This window comes from Rhipicephalus sanguineus, chromosome 10 (assembly GCF_013339695.2).
Source record: "Rhipicephalus sanguineus isolate Rsan-2018 chromosome 10, BIME_Rsan_1.4, whole genome shotgun sequence".
In the NCBI taxonomy this organism is placed as follows: domain Eukaryota; kingdom Metazoa; phylum Arthropoda; class Arachnida; order Ixodida; family Ixodidae; genus Rhipicephalus; species Rhipicephalus sanguineus.
In genome coordinates, this window is record NC_051185.1 from 133735047 (window position 1) to 133755759 (window position 20713).

At 46.1% G+C, this 20713-nt stretch overlaps 2 protein-coding genes across 8 annotated transcripts in view; one reads left to right on the plus strand and one right to left on the minus strand.

Annotated features, from left to right (window-relative positions):
- Positions 1-20713, minus strand: part of LOC119372473 (protein shifted) — a 709384-nt gene that overhangs the window by 101033 nt on the left and 587638 nt on the right. For all 6 annotated transcript variants that reach the window (XR_007417709.1, XM_037642948.2, XM_049419637.1 and 3 more), the window contains one exon: positions 877-1002. Coding sequence is in view for 5 of the 6 variants with exons in the window: in XM_037642948.2 (XP_037498876.1) it covers positions 877-1002 (126 nt within the window). In the remaining variant the exon portion in view is untranslated. The remainder of the gene's footprint in view (positions 1-876; positions 1003-20713) is intronic.
- Positions 1-20713, plus strand: part of LOC119372474 (complex I intermediate-associated protein 30, mitochondrial) — a 159476-nt gene that overhangs the window by 68020 nt on the left and 70743 nt on the right. The gene's annotated exons all lie outside the window — the stretch shown is intronic.

Consider the following 20713-nt stretch of genomic DNA (forward strand, 5'->3'; position numbering starts at 1 on the left):
TATTACTATTATTATTATTATTATTATTATTTGGTATTTTATTTGTTGTCGCATTACTCCAGCCGAAGCAAGGAAATGGCATATTATGCAATGTGCTTGCCCCCCCCCCCCCCCGCACTCCTGTAATCTTGTCAGAAGTTCAACCCCCCCCCCCCCCCCTGAGAGAAATCCTGGGTGCGCTAATGCGGCGAGGAGCTCTTTTTCATAAAAGCGCGCAGGCAGAACGAGACCTTAACGCCCGTCTTGCCTTTTACCAAGCTTCCCAGTCGGCTCGGTGGATTCGCCTGCATCCTGAACAGGGTAGTCGTCATCAGAGTGCTTTCGTCCGGCCACCATCCGCGATCCAGAGACGCCAGCGTACGGCCTCAGGGGTCCTTATATTTGCCAACCAACACAAGGCGTCGGGGTCGCTTACGACTTTAAAGGGACCGCCGTATAGGTAGGCCCTTATCGTACGTTTTTCCCGCATAGCGCGTCTGGTGTTTTTCTTATTGTGCTAAACGTTTGAACGAATTTGTACAATGGGCACATTACGCAAGTGGCCGGCGAATCTTGCGTGCGGTGCGCTGCTGCGAGCTTCGTCTATGTAAGAAAAGTACATTTTAGGCGACAGGCGGGGAAAAAATGCCCGAATTTGCCTGCTGCATGAGGTAGTTCAGTCTGGCGGGGTCCATTAAAAGCGCAATGTCCTGCAGCAGCATTGTGTTGAGCGATATAGAGATCTTACTAGTTGTATCCAAAACATTGCTTGGTCGTAACGGGCGTGTATCTACGTTTTTACTTTTGTCACATTCATTAGCACATGGCGAATTATGGTTCCACAAAGGATAAGTTAATGATTTCACGGCGTAGTGGTGCTTCATCGTTCGTACTCACCCCTCTGGACAGCTGCAGTGGCGTCGACGCGGTGAGCACATTGCGGGCCAACAAAGCTCCTCGTGCAGCGGCACTGGTTGACGCCCACGCAGCGCCCACCGTTCAGGCACGGGATGGAGCACTTGCCTGCATTGTTTTCAGTCTTCATTCATATCGCTGAAAAACCTTCGTTGTCAGGGAACCGAAAATCTGCGTATGCTCGAAAAGTGAGGTGTGTATACGGTGTCGAATATTGAACCTACGAAAGTTATTTATGCTTGAAACAATTAAATATTGCCGCAGAATGCCACAGAGCGCACTAAGCGTAAATAACAGCACTTTTCAAAATCCTTATTGAAGATGGCGCAGTGGCAAACGTGTCGCGCCTTTCGTGATGGAGCCGAGAGAATGACTTGAGAGCAGCGTGCAAAAAAAGTGAGCTTTGTGAGCGTTCTTAGAGTAACCGTTGCATAAACATGGAAAGCGTTCAGGTCCTTTCCCTGCTGATACCAAGTGTATGTAATGCCTACAAGGTTCGCAAACAAAACGACAATCCATGCGTGCAGGCTGACAAGAAAAAAAAAAAAACTTAAAGCTAGTTCCACGCCTGTGAAAAACTCGGCAAACAGCGGATCTGGCGAGCGAGCGCCACCACCGGGCGAACGCATATTGGGTTCTCCTTTCCCTCACTTTTCTTTCTCACCCCTTGCTATGGAGTTTCCGCCCTGTCGGGCACGGCCGGAAACACTTGGGCATACAAACAAATACAAGTGGCTACGAACGTCAACCATGCCGCCGTGCGCGATCATCGGACGAGGAAAAAGAAGCGTCGAGACCGGCGGTATTGCTGTATTCACAAATGCCGCAATAAAAGAATGTCTTTAATAACTGAAAAAAAGAAAAACAGTCGAGAGCATAGTTTACTCCTTTCGGCCTCGCATTCCACCGATGGGTTGGCGCTCTGGAAAACATCACAAATCTTTTGTTTGAAACTGGCCTTGAAAAAGTTAAAGAAAGCACATGAGAGCTTAGGTTGCGTAAGCACCGCGCCGTACATTGCACATGCCGTATTTACTCGGCTGTAACATGACCACGATTGTAACGCCAGGGGTGACTTTTCATTACGTCGAGGAAGAAAAAATAGAATTTCGGTATTCGATTGTAACGCGAGGGTCGACTTCAGGTTGCAAAAATCTAGAAACAAAACTCTCGTTACATTCGAGTAAACACGGTATAATATGTCACTATCACGTGCACAGCTCTTGTCCAGTATACAGCTCTAGACACCGCTAGAAAAGCCGCGTTTACGCATGTTCCATTACTGATCACACACATTGCATGTCAAACGCGGAACCACCACTAGGTTCCTCAAAGCTATTTCTTCTTTTTTCCTTTTTTTTAAGTATCAGGCTTAGACGACGGCCGATCGGAAGTTTGCAAACGGTCTGCTAACGATGGCGAGTCGACGTCGTTTATTAAAGCACGACCCGTGTGGCATGTTTGCATTTGCGCCAACACGACTGACCTCCACTTTACACCGGCCTTTTTACATTTATTTCACGGTTCACCGTCAGCTTCAAAAACTTCTTTTTTTAGGGGCGAAGCTCTTTAAAGCGGCACCCGTTCGTCCCTCGTAGTGCGTAACCAGTCGTAACGCTAGTACCAGATCTTGACCTCCAAGGTGGTGCCGGTGGGAGATTTCTCCTGTGCGTTGTTGAACAATAAAAAATTCGCAGCGTGCGCGTTAACTAAAAGCCGAATTCTTCTGTCTCTCATTCCCCATTAGCAGCCATTGGCATGTTCCAGTAGGAAACGTTAGTAGAAGTAGAAGTGTCTAAAAGCCGACTTCTTCTGTCTCTCATTCCCATTAGCAGCCATTGTTTACCTCCAAGGTAGTGCCTGGTGAGATTTCTCCTGTGCGTGAATAAACAATAAAAATTTTGTTCAAAACGCCGTTGATTGATGAAATAAACCAACGAAAGACGCCAGATGTTTTCTAAAAGCAAAACGAAAAGACGCCAGATGTTTCTAAAGCAAAACGAAAAGACGCCAGCTGCTTAACGAAAGACGCCAGATGTTTTCTAAAGCAATGGTTTTCTAAACAATGAAAATTCACAGCGTACATGTAAAATTAAAGTGAGCTGCAAGTCGTCATAACTCTCATCGAACCTTTAGTATAAACGCGCCCGATCTCACGTCGGTGATGATGTACTGGGCAGAATTCACGGAAGATTCACGGTTTACCGATGAACCTCCGCAGCTTCGCCCACTCATCATCATTCACTCCGTGGATATGCTGTGATTTTTTTTAAAAGACTGCACACGAGCATTTAGTGGGTCCATGCAAGCCGTTGAAAACACCGTAAAGGAAAGCGTGTAGCGAAACAGCTTCTGTAGTATAGTACGAGAGCTGTAACTACCGATTACGTAAATGTGATATGCTCCCTCAAAACAGCTGTCACTCACTGGGCCGAATGTTCTCACCACTGCCTGAGGCACTAATTTTATTTCAAAGCGGGCGCACAACGAGCAGACTGCATACAGCGTCGAGCTTCGCTAGCGCAATTTAAACACACTTATCCGTAAGCTTACGACGTACGGTGCTGGACACTTCGCCGAAAGGTCGCAATCGCTGTCTCTGCGAAAAAATTGGCCGCGTATCTGCATGCTTCGCTGCAAATGTCGTCTAAAGACGATAGAAGAGGCGCTGCGTGAGATATGGACGCCATCTGGCAATACGTCGGCAAACATGAGGGCTGTGTTGCGGGCTGGTAGTCCCGGCGCAGCAGCAGGCGAAGACCGGCGGTGACCAACGCGACGCCAGCCAGCCCGAACACGCGGTTTGGCGCGAAGCGCTGAAGCAGAAGAAACGTCCGCACTCGACGCGTACTCTCCACACTCTTATTTACACGTCGCCTGTGTAAAACAGGAATGCCAGAGCGGCGCCCCATGACATTCGTACAGTGCAATACTGAACCGAAACCGAAACACAACAATGAGCTCGTGCAGAGGGCACGGAGGAAGGCAAGTGTCAGCGCAGTCGCATTTTCAGCGCAGCTTAAGAAACTAGGGTCTTTAGAATTGCGTATGTATGCATTTTCTATTAAAGGAACACACCACCTAATACACACCTAGTGATGTTGCGCCTCAGATATGCGTAATGTTTACTTTTTGATCGACAATGTTCACAAGTATGAACCTAGTCAGCCGTTCAAGATGGCTGGCCCTTGGGCAAGTGGTTCAACTTTGGCCGAGTGGCTGAATCGAGTGACGTGCCGACAAACAGAAAGACAGACCAAAATTTCTCCGTTTAATTATCCCAAGGAAGACTATCGTCTTTAAAACAGCTTCTTCCACGTCCTAGACATACTTCGCATTGGACAGATTCCGTTCTTTCGACAGCACACTCTCGCGAAGCAACCCGTCCGCAGACACCACGTCGCTGAAACCGCGGCGGAGAATAATCGGTGGCATCGCTGCTGCTCGCCCGCTGCGCCGCACCGTGTGTCCTCGCTAGTCTTGCGCTTTCCAAAGTACCTACAAAGCGACGCACATCGAGCAAAAGCCGTGGCAGTGTCGAATGACGTTCAGCATGCGTTTGAACGTGCCGCGAGGTGTGTGTGAAGGCACGTTGAAATGTGCCGTCGTACGCCTCGCGGCGGCTCTGTATTACCACAGTCCTTCAATGCTTTTCTGGTCACGAAACTCCGCCCACAGTTTCGTACAGGGACAGACACTGCCGCTAGGGTCGCCCCGGTCTACGCGGGGGAATTAGTGCGTACGCGCTGCGCTCGGCTGAATGCTGTGCCGGTTCGAGGGAATGGTTTATCTTGCAATAATTCAACTACCACTCATACATCACCTGACATACGATATGGTTAATGCATACGCGTGTAAAAAGCTTACTTTCGCATATATATATATATATATATATATATATATATATATATATATATATATATATATATATATATATATATATATATATATATATATCATCATCAGCCTGTCTACGCCCACTGCAGGGCAAAGGCCTCTCCCATGTTCCGCCAATCAACCCGGTCCTGTGCTTTCTGCTGCCACGTTATACCTACAAACTTCTTAATCTCATCTACCCACCTAATTTTCTGTCTCCCCCTCACGCGTTTACCATCTCTTGGAATCCAGTCAGTTACCCTTAACGACCACCGCTTATCCTGCCGACGTGCTACGTGCCCGGCCCATATCCATTTCTTCTTCTTGATTTCAACTATGGTGTCCTTAACCCCCGTTTGTTCCCTGACCCACTCTGCTCTCTTCCTGTCTCTTAAGGTTGCACCTATCATTTTCCTTTCCATCGCTCGCTGCGTCGTCCTCAATTTAAGTTGAACCCTCTTTGTAAGTCTCCAGGTTTCTGCTCCGTAGGTAAGTACCGGTAAGATGCAGCTGTTATATACCTTCCTCTTGAGGGATAGTGGTAGACTACCATTCATGATTTGATAATGCTTGCCGAATGAGCCCCATCCCATCCTTATTCTTCTAGTTATTTCACTCTCATGGTTCGGCTCCGCGGTTACTACCTGTCCTAAGTAGACGTACTCCTTTACAACTTCCAGTGTCCCTCCACCTATCGCAAAGCGCTGTTCTCTGCCAAGATTGTTCCACATTACTTTAGTTTTATGCATATTAATTTTCAGACCTACTCTTCTACTTTCCGTATCCAGTTCAGTAATCATGAGCTGTAATTCGTCTCCCGCGTTACTCATCAATGCAATGTCATCAGCGAATCGCAGGTTACTGAGATACTCTCCATTAACTCTTATCCCTAATTTTTCCCAATCTAGGGCCCTGAAAACCTCCTGTAAACACGCGGTGAATAACATTGGAGAGATCGTGTCTCCCTGCCGTACGCCCTTCTTTATTGGGATTCTCTCGCTTTCTGTATGGAGGACTATTGTGGCCGTGGAGCCGCTGTAGATTTCTTCCATTATGTTTATGTAGGCTTCGTCGATGCCCTGATTCCGCAGTGCCTGCATGACTGCTGATGTCTCCACCGAGTCAAATGCCTTCTCGTAATCTATGAAGGCTATGTATAGGGGTTGGTTGTATTCCGCGCATTTCTCTATCACCTGATTGATAGTATGAATATGGTCTATTGTTGAGAAGCCTGTACGAAATCCTGCCTGGTCCCTTGGTTGATTGAGCTCTAATGTCGTATTAATTCTGTTAGGAATTACTTTTGTAAATAGCTTGTAGACAACGGACATTAAGCTTATGGGCCTGTAATTTTTCAGGTCCTTGACGTCGCCTTTCTTATGGATCAAGATAATGTTGGCATTCTTCGAAGATTCTGGTATCCTCCCCGTCGAGAGACACTTCGTATACAGGGTGGCCAGTTTTTCTAACATAATCTCTCCACCGTCTTTCAACAGGTCTGATGTTACCTGATCCTCACCAGCTGCTTTGCCTCTTTGCATTCCATTTAGGGCTTTCTTTACTTCTCCTGTCAATACTGGTGGGATGTCAGATTCCTCTGCGCTAATACTGCTTCTTACGTTATCATCCTGACTGTCTCGGCTGCTGTACAGATCTCTGTAGAACTCTTCCGCTACCTCAACTATTCTGTCCATATTGTTTGTGACATTGCCTTCCTTGTCCCTTAATGCATACATCTGATTTTTGCCTATGCACAGTTTTGTCTTCATAGCTTTGAGGCTTCTTCCGTTCTTTAGAGCATGCTCAATTCTCTCCATATTATACTTTCTTATGTCGGCTACTTTACGCCTATTGATTAGCTTCGAAAGCTCCGCCAGCTCTATTTTGTCTGTTGCACTTGAGGCTTTCATAGCTTGACGTTTCTTAATGAGGTTTTTCGTCTCTTGGGATAGCTTACCAGTGTTCTGTCTGACGACTGTACCCCCGACTTCCACTGCACACTCCTTAATGATACTAGTCAGATTATTATTTATTGCGTCAACACTAAGGTCGGTTTCCTCGGTTAAAGCCGCGTACCTATTCTGAAGTGAAACTCTGAATTCCTGTACTTTCCCTCTCAGAGCTAGTTCATTAATCGGCTTATTGCGTATCAGTTTCTGCCGTTCCTTCCTCACGTCTAGTGGAATTCTAGATCTTACCATTCTATGGTCACTGCATCGGATCTTGTTAACTACTTCCACATCCTGTACAATGCCCGGGTGGCCGCACATTATGAAGTCTATTTCATTTTTAGTTTCGCCATTAGGACTCCTCCACGTCCACTTACGAGTAGCCCGTTTTCTGTAGAAGGTATTCAAGATGCTTAAATTATTGCGTTCTGCAAACTCTACTAGTAACTCCCCTCTGGCGTTTCTAGAACCGATGCCATATTCCCCAACTGCATGATCTCCAGCCTGCTTCTTGCCTACCTTTGCATTAAAGTCGCCCATCAGTACAGTATACTGTGTCTTTACCTTACTCATTGCTGATTCTACGTCTTCGTAGAAGCGTTCAACCAGTTGATCATCATGGCTGGATGTAGGCGCGTAGGCCTGTACCACCTTCATCTTGTACCTCTTATTAAACTTAATTACGATACATATCACCCTCTCATTAATGCTATAGTATTCCTCTATATTACCAGCTGTATTTTTATGAATAAGGAATCCCACCCCTAGTTCTCTTCTGTCAGCTAAGCCACGATAGCATAGGACGTGTCCGTTCTTCAGCACTTTATATGCCTCTTGTGGCCTCCTAACCTCACTGAGCCCTATTACATCCCATTTAACACCCTCTAATTCCTCGAATAGTACAGCTAGACTCGCCTCACTAGATAAAGTTCTAGCGTTATACGTAGCCAAGTTCAGGTTCCAATGGCGGCCTGTCCGGACCCAGAGATTCTTAGCACCCTCCGCTGCGTCGCAGGTCTGGCCGCCGCCTTGGTCAGTTGCTTCGCAGCCGCTGGGGACTGAGGGCCGAGGGTTAATTGGTGTATTCATGTGGGAGGTAGTGGCCAAGTACTACACCAGGGTGGCCAATCCTGCTCTGGTGAGGGATATATATATATATATATATATATATATATATATATATATATATATATATATATATATATATATATATATATATATATATATATATATTCAGATATCAAGGCTGCGATGGATCCAGTCGCGCCGATGCAGCAATATTAGCTGTATATGTTGTTCCAGCGAGGCTTCTTACTTCAGGTAGTGGAGCACGCATGTATTTATTCAGGCGCGGGATATTTACTTAAACTTGTGACGCTGCACAAGCCACCAACTCGCAAACTGAAGTCTCGCAGCGGGAGTTGAGTCAGCGTCGATTGCGCTATTTACAATAATGGCGTCTGTGCCGCAGGAGTTTGAAACGGCCGCATTACAAGACAGAAAAGCTCGACATTCCTCTGCTTACAGATTATAAAAGCCATCTTCACTCCGCTGCAGCCTACCTCACAGAGCTTCGGCAGCACTTGAAGTCGGAAGTGACGAAGCTTTCGCAAGGTAACGTCCGTGTGCCGCCCACTGATCTCTAGCACCTAGTGTAGCCTTTACTCCGAGTTTGTAACCACGTTTTGTCCATTTTCTACGAGTAACTTTGAAAACGTGATGTTACGTGGGCTTTGCACGAGCGAAAGTGCGTCGCACTTTACATTCTGCAGCGTTGCAAGGGCACTCTAGTATCTGCAATCTTCGCGCGGGTGGCACAAGCTTCACAATCCACAGCGTCCGTTACATTAACAACTTAGACGGACTACGTGTGCACCGCGTGATGCAACGGTTTTCTTAATGAAGACTGCACAAGGCAGACTCGATTAACTGAAACGAAACACTGTTTCACTAATCTAGAGAAAATAAACACATGTTTTCACAAGCAGAGCTCCGTTGCGCTTTCGAATTATTCAGAACGTGAAAAATGTAACACGGGGCAAAATACAGAAAAACGTGTCAAGCTGAGGGAGCTCACTCACGCCGATTGCGTCCGTACTTCACTATAATTGCTCATTTCAATGCTTGAGAACATCACACTGTCGAGCCACTAGTTTACAGTAAACAACGATTGAAAGAGAAACGCAGAAATACTTTTAGTAGAGAAATACCTCAGAAAACAGAAAGGTATGAGTGACATTTTCCTAGCGTAGGAAAACTCTTTGCAAGGCCAGTACATGAAGGGAGCGAGCTATTACAAGAAACAAAGCGAACTCTGAAGTGCAATATAAAAATATCAAAAACTGCTTAGTGTACATTAAGTCAATAAAAATACAAAAAATGCCTTTTTTAACAACCGCAAACAAGGAAACAATGCAAAACACTTAATAAGCTCGAAAGAACCTAAAGGAATAACAGAGAGCTGAGCTAGTTGGTAGGTATTCATCTTAAACAAGAATGGCATCGAATGAAAAAGAGGCCAAAAATGGGGGGGGGGGGACGCATGTAGGGAAGGGTGTTTCAGCTCCACTAACGTGAAACCTCTGGAGAGGCGAAGCATGCAGTGTGTGCCGGTGTTTCCCACAGCGAAATCACTGCTAATGGCCAATGAGAGACAGAAGAGTAGACACGGATACCAGCAGTCCGCTTTTAGTTAACGTGCACACTGCGAATCTTTATACAACTACGCCCAAGAGAAATCTCCCACCGGCACTACATTGCACGTAAAGATCCAGTGCCTATATATATATATATATGGGGTGGCCGATGAACGGTTGTGCAGCGCGAGCAGTTGGTTTTATTTTCAGTCAAGAAACTCGCTAGCAGAAGCTGCCTGCGTCGGCGTTGTCTCGTGCGGGCTAGGGCGCGTTCTCGTTCCTTGCGAGCTGGTAGTTCAACGTTCATCGCAGAAACAGCATTTCCATAGTCAACGCGCGTCATTCGCTCTTTCTCGCCACACGGCAAGCGCTGAGGCGGTGGCGCCCTCTCTTGCGCTCAAGCAAATGGACCGCCACGACAAGACATGACGATGCACCTCGCGACAGCAGACGACGATGCACGCCGACACCCTAAGGTGATTTGCCCCTAAAAACTAGCAAGCTGTGAAAGAAACAGCGCCGGCGCCTTCTCACGTTGCAGTGACACATTTTCTCCATTCACTATGAAGTCGTCCGTTCGAATAATATCGGTGACGTCAAAATATTTCTCGCAAACCCGGTGTGTTCAGAATCGAAGGTAAATCTGCCAGCTTCCTGTCGCGGTATTCACGTTTCCATCTGTCCCTCTCATCGCCGTTCCTCGGCAATCTAATCAACGACACCTTTCCGCACGTACCTCTGTAGCTGTGGCGACAACCCGGTACACAGCAAGTGTTCGGCACTGTCACTCACATACGCCATCCGTGTCCTCGCACACATTTCTCAGAGCCATCAGTCGCGCAAATTTAGAAAAACGAGGAAAACTGAACGCCGATGCGGCTGGATTCCTCGGGCCCCAGCTCTCCCTATGCAGCGAAGCTCTCCTCAATGCCCCCCGCGCGCTTTAGCGCCGCTGCGCGGCAGGTGCGCCGGCGTAGCAAGCTCTCCCCATAGCGTTACGGAGGAGTTTCGTGACCAGAAAAGCATTGAAGGACTCTGGTATTACTAAATGTCTCTCAGCCAGCTTGCCAGGGCGGCGCATCGTGTAAATTTTAAGCGCGCCACCTGGGCAGCGCTGGCTCCCCATACTACACTGTACGTGGTTATGCTATGAAGTTGGCAGGGTTCGTAGCGGTACTTGAAACCCTTGAAAACCCTGGAATTTTCAAATAGCATTTTCAAGGCCTTGAAAACCCTTAAATTTTTGTGGGTCCTTACATGTCCTTCAATGTCGTCAGTACGCTTTTGGTGAGCCAATGTTTAGCAGTTGCTTTTGGGATAGTTCTGTGCGAATAATCGAACACATATTAAAGTTGTCCAATTCGCCATGGCATTAATTTAATATTTGAAAATATTTAAAAAGAACGAATAGACATATTCTACCATGCTAAAACTGCTGCTTGGGTGAGTTGGTTCATGATTAAGATAGATTTACGAGCGCAAAAAGACGAAACACTTTACACTTATCGCTTATCAGCGCTGTGTGCGCGTCCTAAGTGTTTCGTATTTTTGCGCTAGTAAATGCTATCTTAATATTCTACCAAATGTAACCCGCCCTAAAGGTTGTTTCACTGCACAAAGGCATTGCTGTGCCGTGAAACCACCTTCTCAGGGGAAATCCGTACCAGGGCGAAGCCATACTTCTGCACTTCAGTCATGTTTTTTTAAATGCGAAGCATTTCTTAGAGAACCTTTGGCACTTTGAGCGTATCTATCTATCTATCTATCTATCTATCTATCTATCTATCTATCTATCTATCTATCTATCTATCATTATCTATCTAGCTATCTATCTATCTATCTACTAGCTATCTATCTATCTATCTATCTCTATCTATTCATCTATCTATCTATCTATCTATCTATCTATCTATCTATCTATCTATCTTATCTCTATCTATCTATCTATCTATCTATCTGTCTGTCTGTCTGTCTGTCTTCTGTCTGTCTGCTGTCTGTCTGGCTGTCTGTCTGTCTGTCTGTCTGTCTGTCATGTCTGTCTGTCTGTCTGTCTGTCTGTCTGTCTGTCTGTCTGTCTGTCTGTCTGTCTGTCTGTCTGTCTGTCTGTCTGTCTGTCTGTCTGTCTGTCTGTCTGTCCTGTCTGTTGTCTGTCTGTCTGTCGTCTGTCTGTCTGTCTGTCTGTCTGTCTGTCTGTCTGTCTGTCTGTCTGTCTGTCTGTCTGTCTGTCTGTCTGTCTGTCTGTCTGTCTGTCTGTCTGTCTGTCTGTCTGTCTGTCCTGTCTGTCTGTCTGTCTGTCTGTCTGTCTGTCTGTCTGTCTGTCTGTCTGTCTGTCTGTCTGTCTGTCTGTCTGTCTGTCTGTCTGTCTGTCTGTCTGTCTGTCTGTCTGTCTGTCTGTCTGTCTGTCTGTCTGTCTGTCTGTCTGTCTGTCTGTCTGTCTGTCTGTCTGTCTGTCTGTCTGTCTGTCTGTCTGTCTGTCTGTCTGTCTGTCTGTCTGTCTGTCTGTCTGTCTGTCTGTCTGTCGTCTGTCTGTCTGTCTGTCTGTCTGTCTGTCTGTCTGTCTGTCTGTCTGTCTGTCTGTCTGTCTGTCTGTCTGTCTGTCTGTCTGTCTGTCTGTCTGTCTGTCTGTCTGTCTGTCTGTCTGTCTGTCTGTCTGTCTGTCTGTCTGTCTGTCTGTCTGTCTGTCTGTCTGTCTGTCTGTCTGTCTGTCTATCTTCTATCTATCTATCTATCTATCTATCTATCTATCTGTCATGTCTTGGTGCTCTCGTGATCGCCTCCTTAAATTGGTGTAGACCAAAATTGGCATTTGAGGGTAAGAGGACGTGACGAATATCACTGTCGGGTCATGATATGAATAACGTAAAAATTCTGTCGCGTACATCGTCAAACCTTTTAGGGGCGAAGCTCCTTAAAGCGGCACCCGTTCGTCCCCGTCGTAGTGCGTAACCAGTCTTAACGCTAGTACCAGATCTTGACCTCCAAGGTAGTGCCGGTGGGAGATTTCTCCTGTGCGTTGTTGAACAATAAAAAATTCGCAGCGTGCGCGTTAATTAAAAGCCGAATTCTTCTGCCTCTCATTCCCCATTAGCAGCCATTGGCATGTTCCAGTAGGAAACGTTAGTAGAAGTAGAAGTGTAAGTGTTAGCTAAAAGCCGACTTCTTCTGTCTCTCATTCCCATTAGCAGCCATTGTTTACCTCCAAGGTAGTGCCTGGTGAGATTTCTTCAGTGCGTGATATTGCCTAAATACGGGAAATTGAACAACATTAAGTATTTTTCCACATATAATTTGCATCGTACTACTATTCGAATCCCGCTACTATTCGAATTCACTTCAAAATTATTCGACGCTAATTTCCATTCACATTGACCCTAGAAAGATATATTCGCACGAGCCTACTTTTGATCAGAGGGTTAACGAGGATTTTATTTTGTGGCAGTGGAGAGGGAAGGGTGCCCGACCTCTTTGTAAATGTGTGTGTGTGTGCACTCATCAGGTGAACGTGTTCGTGGCCTAGCTGGTACTTGCTATGTGACATAATTGCGACAAAACACCTTTCACTCCGTTCGTTCTCGACATATCCGAGAGATTTATGCGGCAATCGGTTCGTGAGGCAAAAAACTCCGATACTGAGCTTATTTGATGACCACTTAGAAAAGTGCCTCCAGAACCCCTTTATGCGTACTCTGGCAAAACGGCACGAGACAAAGCGCTATCTGTCGAGTGGTATTTTCAATAGAAATAGCAGGGTATAAATAAGACAAACGAAGGCGGGCACAACGCTGTCTGGTGACTCGACCACTCGGCATGTGGATTATTTAGATAATGGTGAAAGCGCCATCCACGACGAAAATTATTGTTATGCTTTGCAGAGCACCAAGAGTTAAAGAACATCTTGCTCAAGAAATCCGTCGTGAAACAAGGGAAGGGCTTGAACGAAAGAAGCGAAACGGATCGAGGGGGGACATCTTCTCTGTTAGACACAACTTGATGAAACCAACAGGCAAGCAGGGTGACGTTACTTGTGGTTTTTTAACTCTATAGTATAATTGTGATATAAATGTAAAGAAATTAAAGCGGACGAACCTACAACCTTGGGATAACGCGTTCGATGCTCTACCAATTCAGCTACAGCGGCGGTCGTCGTCCAGTCCACTGTATTTCTGTGCATGTCGATATGGCCAGTGCCAACGCCACTCGTAGCCATTACGGCAACTGTGTAGCACTTTGCGCCAGCTGGCGTCAAGTAGCGCGCGATCTTTGTTTACGATCGGGCGGCTGAACAATAATCCCTCGCATACTACCTGAAGGCATCAAGTCTGCTTGTATCAAGGAAAAAGGCTGTAAACATTTGACAACAATGCTCAAATCAGCTAAAATGGATGGAATAAAAAGCAACGAACATTTGTCGGCAGAGCGCGTAGCATCAAAAATAAGATTCAGGGTACCTGATCTCTATCAAAAAGTGGTGCACTAACGCAAGCTGTCTCTCTTCTATTAGTCATGTGCGCTTCACAAATTTCGCATGAACTTTGGTCATGGTAGTTCTTCAGAACCTGTACATTGTCAAACATACGGCCAGATGTGCTACAATGAATGGCCAGGTTCCCTTAGCAGAATTTGCATGCCCGCACGTTCGGCTGCTTATGCACCTTCCTGTTTGCCCTACGTATGACTTCGTAATCATACAAACGGCGTAATAGACAGCGTTTGTTGCGCATTGCGTGAAACGCTTCCTGTGCGATTCGTTACAGCTGATTGGCTCTTCTGTTGCCTGCATAGGGAGGCCTGCTTTGCGCGCTGTCGCCCCTTCTGGTTCTTCGCCATATAGTGTCCAATAAATAAGTAGTTGATTGCGCGTTGTGCTGTTTTTCTTGTTCGCTACCCCGTCCTTCCTGCCGCTTCCTCATAATCTATCAGACTCTTGTCACTTGTTGACGAGTGAGAATTTTCGTAAGTGTAATCGAGTAGGCCACACGTAACCTCGACGTATCTGACGGAACGGGAGGCGCAAGAGACGTCTAACTAGTATGACACGTTTATTTATTTTTCTGATACGTGCATCGCCTTTGCAGGCATTACAGCAGGGGGGGAAGTGTACAAATCTTTATAAAAATTTCTATTTTATTCGAGTACACAAACCGTGGTAAAAGTCATGATTAACTCTAAGCATACAATATGACCTGGCGTAATAGCATGCAGCGTCTTGTGGTTGGACAAAAAACGAATATCGAGCAGGACCTCTAAAAGGATGCTCATCAAGTTCCCATTGCTCCCGGTTTGCTCGCTGCCCTCGTCAGTGGGCTTTGACCAAGTGTCCTATAACCGGAGGCATCGAGCCCAGCTCCCCGCAGTTATGTTACAAGAAGACTAGGCCAGCTATAGCTAAGGTGACAGTGGCAGCGAATGAACTGGCTGTGAAGAAACTGCCACACTCGTTGCCCTTCCTTGCTGGCATTGCGCACAATCGCGGAAATGCAGCAGTGCAAAAATAGAAAAAAATATTTTTATCGGGAAATTATTCCTTCGTTCTTCTGCGCGGCTCAGCTGAAAGTGCTTATTTTAGCGCAAAAAGAATACGGAACACAGCGCTACCAGGGGGGTGAAACTTCGCTGTTTTTCTGTCCCGTGACTGCAGCGATCCTAATGTTTGGGGGCTGTACTACCCACGAGCATAAATGAACGTTGTTGTTCCATTTTATATATATTACCAGGTTACTTATTAACTCCCGATTTTTTAATACTCAAGTGAACCTAAAGGTTGCAGTTCGAGGTTGCGAAAATACGAGCGCCACCCGGAGTGGAAAAGGGGAACTGCGCCGTCCTATCTCTCACGGCGAAAAAGGGGCGTTTCTTGTCGCGCGCCTATGTATGCTACGGCCTGCGGTGTCCCAAATGCCGCTTTTACCACCCTAACGTTTGTTCAAGCGAAACTGGCGAAACGTTTGCAAGGTTCAGCGAAACAGACGCATCAATGGATTCGCGCTGTTATCACAAATCGTGCTGTGCTGAGTGGTGTCGAAATTCCTCACGCCACACGGGCATAAATTCTTTCGGATCCCGGCGGACGAAAGGTACGATCTGCATGATGCTCGTTTTGTTTTTCTACGCTTGCACCGCATATCAGCATGCGGTTGCAGCAGTAGCTGTGTAATTTAATTGAGCATACACGTGCATGATTTATTTATTACATTCTGATTGTCTGCTCTGCGGCTTGAATTATACTGTATGCTTGAATTTACTGTATGAATGGTACGTTTAGGCAATAAAACATTCAAACAAACTCTGCTCTTTATTCTTGTCTAATTTATGTGTACATGTAAACAAAAACAAAGTCTTATAATAAGTGGTGCCGTTTTATCATGTGGCGGGTTGCGCAACAGGAAGAAGGTCGCGCGCTCGCCATCTGAATACCTTCCACTCGCTCAATTTGGCTTGCTGGTGCATCCCAATTGAATTTGGCGCTAAATCCACCCCCCCCCCCCCCCAACCACTCGGATCCTCAGTCCTCATCAAGATGGCGTCCCCCAGTGCGTGTCTGCAATGCGCCGCCATGTTTTAGTACCGCCCCCAAACACCAGGCGTCCGTCCGGCGCTGCGAGCGAATATCGTGTTCCATGGATGGTATAGGAAGTTTCACTGCCCTGGCGCTACTCTCAACTGACATGGTTTATTGCGTCACTCCACTCTTTATAGCAACCAGATACCGGTAGGACATGCGTCGTGCACTCTTATGCGCACAACCACCACACCTTGGACACCTGAGCGCAATCATGAAAGCAAATCCAAAAAACAAAATTCAGAGGAAAACAAGGTAATGGAAGGCACACTAATGCACTGCGACCCCAATGATTGAATGAAAAAAGCTTCTGGTAATTCTCGAGCGGTTTTGTCACGACTCTTCTTTAAGATAGTAGTCAGAGTCTCAACAAAGCTTGACAATTGCACTTTTTGCAGTGTTGAGCTAAATGGGAGCCTGTACCAGTCGGTCGGGATCGCTGGTGTTCTTTAAGGCGCTCATTCAGACAGCGGCCTGACTGACCTACATACACTTTGCCACAAGAGAGTGGAATCGTGTAGACCACCCCTACGCTGCACTCAACACACTCCAGGTGTCTCTTTTCAGATTTCTGCTTTTTATTTTCTTTACAATCACGCCTGCACAGCATACACAGCTTCCGGGGGGCAGAAAATACAACTGGGACCTAGTGGCCTTAAAATTGTGAGCCACTTTGTGGCAGTACGGCACTACTACAGGCCTCTTATTCTGTGTGTCGTTTCTACGCCTCTGGCCTTTCAGCTTCTGAAGCAAAACTTCAGACACCGACGTCACTACCATACTCGGGTAACGCGCATCCTGCAACATCTTTAACTGCGCGTTAAAGCTCTCGTTAGCGGTGTGATGGCACGACTTCAATAATGAAGATTCAAGACAGATCATAGCAATGGCGCGTTTCACAACCTTAGCGTGCGCAGACTCGTATGGCAATGGCAAAAGACCCTTACGTGCACGCGGCGAGTACATCCAGCAGGCATGACCTGCTTCTAAGGAAAGTCTTAGATCGAGAAACTGCAGATAACCGTCGCTTGTGAGCTCATGTGTGAAAGTTAAACCGTTGCCATTGTCCGTAAACAGAGATAAAATATCAGCTACTGCGATGGAGCCTTCGTGGTTAGTTTGTTTTATCACAACAAGGAAATCGTCAATATACCTGAAAATCTGGAACAGGTCCAAATTAAACTCTTAAAACACTCTTAAGAGCACAGTCGACGGAAGACAAAAAATATCACAAAGAGCAGGCGCTACACACGAAGCAATACACAGACCCTTTTTTGAATATAAAGCTTGGTTTCCAACGAGATAAAAGTGGCACTTAGATAAAACTAAAGAAGGGACAAGAACTTTTCTGAGGACATTCCAGTACAATTGCGAAAATCTAACTCGTCATTTTTTTCGATGCACGCCATCACACAGCGAAATAGCTCATCGTGCGGTATCGAATAATATAAATCTTCGACGTCCACAGAAAAAAAGTTAACAACTGAGTGGTTGTCTCTGAGAAAGGAAACAACATCGGAGGAGTTTTTTATGCCGAAAGGATCTTCAGTGGTTAGCAGATTAAACTGCTTTTGCAAAAGGCGGCTGACTAATACCTGCCAACAATTGTTTTCACTGACTGTTGTACGGAATGGCACATCTAATTTGTGAGTCTTAGCAGTGAAAAAAACTTGAAGAGCGAGCACCTTACATTGTTTGACACCTTTTGCAAGTTTGGTGAGGCCTACGTTATCCGACAAGGAAACTGCTTTGCTTTTCACCTGGTGAGGTTTCGCTGCGGACTGCCTGGATGGCTTTGTCGTTGAAAACTGCAGCCGGGGCTACTACAAAATTACCCTCCTTGTCACTTAGTAACAAACGAAGTTCATTGTCTTTGAAAAACGACATGGATTTTTTTTTGTCTTTTGTCGACCGTGCTCTTAAGAGTGTCTTAGACAATGACTTGGTCCAGATTTTTAGGTATATTGACGATATCCTTGTTGTGATAAAACAAACTAACCACGAATTCGCTCCGTCGCAGTAGCTGATATTTTATCTCTGGGTGATTCCACGTAAGATCGAACAAACGATGGCTGGTCGACCTCTCAAATTTATTTCAAAATTTTATATATTATTGCCTGATGAGTGGAAAGAAGAGATCCGCAATTTCTTTTGCCGCCAAAAATTTTTTCGAACCACAGGAAATCAATAATGACGAAGAGGTGGAGTGGAGCGCTCATCCGCTCTGCTGTTTTGGCCAACTTTCGTTATGAATTGCACGAAATATATTAAACTTAGGTAGCTGAAATTTATTTACCTAAATATATGCATGTTTTTGCTTCTGCTCAGGTATTTTTTAGTTTTTATGTGTAGTGTAGATGTTTTTATAAAAAACCTCAAAAATGGCCCAATCGGCAAAATTTTCTTTACTTTGAAGGTCTTTATCTCAAAAAAGCCTTGTAGCAGAGCGACAAAAATTCTGCATTACGTTTTTCGCATGCTTATCTACCAAACTGCCAAATCTTGTATTTATATAACTTTTCAGTAAAGAGATATGATCGGGCTAAGTTCAAGAAAACACCGAACAATGAAAACTTCTGACGACAATAAAAAAAAAACCCCATTTTTTAAATTTCTTAAACTTCGTCCACTTATTCTCCTCCACATCAGCTTTCACAATCATTAAAAACATGTTGCATAATGTCGTTGCACTAATAGTTACGGCCCCTCCAATGAGACCCTTAGGCAAGGATGGGCAATTCCGACTTCTTGCCCAGCAAGTGCATAAAATGCAGGCAGGATTGAACTTCTTTTTATTAAAAGGCCAGCAGGTACCTAAAAAGGTGTCGCCGGCACTGAAGACGTTAATTTTGATAATATTTGGTCACTGCAGCGGCCACGAGCGCGGGGCTACCGAGCAGGCGCGCGCGCACCCGAGATGCTCGTTGTAAGAGACGGCGCAGTGAGAGCTCGTTTTCGCGTCCTCAGACCGATTGAGTTCGAAACAGCAACACCTCTCGGGTGACTTGAACGCATGTGCACTGGAGCTTCGCTATTCTATCCGCCCTCTGTTCGCATCTCAGCTAGGCGCTGATAACACGGCGGAGATGGAAGCAAGATGAAAACTCTATAAGGGAGCTATGAGCGCTCGCTTCACGCACGCTGCTGCCACAGAAACTGCGCTGCGCCAGTTGCGATCAGTGGAAAGCATGAACGTGGCGCTCCAGTGGCAAAGCAAAATATGGATTGTCAAAGAAAAGAAAAGCAAAACTATCGGTAACCGGATGCGCTTGTCTATATTAGATGTCAGCAGCAGACGGCGTGAACTGGCCGCGCGTTCGGTGCGCTGTTCACACTTCATTCGGCGCGGATGGTTCTTGTGCTTTGCTCTTACTCTACTCCTCCTGTGCGTCTCATGACGAGAAAGTATAGCTCGGAATGAGTCTATTGCGGAGACTACCTTTGGAAGCACAAGAAGCTTAAAGGAGTACTGACATGAATTTTAAAAAATTTCGGATTGTTGCTCTATATAAAAATACTGGTGTCGAGAAACCTAAAACGACTATTGTGGTGCCTGGGAATGCATCCTATATATTTTAATTAGCGCCACCTTAAAAAGACACTTTCGGTTTAGATATCGAGGGGATGGCTTCTCAGTGTCGTTTCATAGCAGTGTGACGTCACGGAGATACAGAAACTCGCAACGTACTAGCAGCAAATTCGTCATCTGCTCGTGACGCACATAAACAACGCTGAGCGAATTGTCGTGGACGTGACGTTTCAATGGCTGCCAAGTCACTGCGGCGTCATAGGGAACGAACAGGCCGATAATGCCGCTCGGGCAGCTCATGAAAGCACACAGGAAGATACCATCCCACTTTCAAGGTCTGACGCTGCCAGCAGTCTTCGAGGCCTTGCACAGGAGATCACGCTCGCTCTATGGTGCCCACCAAGCAGCCAAACCAGCCGGACCAATCGTCAACACCACCTGTCCTCTTTGATGCATCTCTGTATGCCAACTGGACTCCGCCGAAGAGAGGCCACACTGCTTTATGCTTGTGGCTTGGGGTGGCATTTACGAAATCCTATTCCTTTCGAATTGGAATGGCCGACAACGCTCTCTGCGATGCCTGTCGTTGCGAGGAGACGCTACACCACGTCCTGTGCGACTGTCCGGTATATAATGCTCACAGACAGTCATTGGCGTCCGTTCTAGCGCGCCTTGACAGTAGACAAATGTCTGTTCAAACAATACTTGCATGTTGTCAACAGAAGACATCACAACTGAAGGCGACGAAGGCACTGCTGAGGTTTCTGAGAGCGACGAACTTGGCCAAGCGACTGTGACAGAAATGTCGCGTACCACGCAAAAGTGACCAACTGTCACGCAAGAGTGACCGACTGATTCTATGTGTGCTGTGTCATGTGCTATCTTTCCATCTTAATCTCTCTCTCTTTCCTCTCCATCTTTAAATCTCCCCCACCCTGTCCCCATGTGTAGGGTAGCAAACCGGTTGTCCTATACTGGTTAACCTCCCTGCCTTTCCTTCTCTACTATTTCTTCTCTCTGGCAGTGATTTCTGCGATTTAGGCTGCATGCAGGACGCAGAACTCGCATACTCGAGGGAACTGTCTTGACTCGTCGGGTAATGTCCTTGCAGTGGAGCTGGCTTGCAGATGCTCAGCGACGAAAACTTCAAAGTCAAATTAAAATATTTTATACGTGTTATCCGACTCCAGTGTGTGGACAGCGTTGACACTGCACACCAATGAAGCAAAAAATGTCCCTTTTGCGATGTCTCAAAATCGTGTCAGTATAC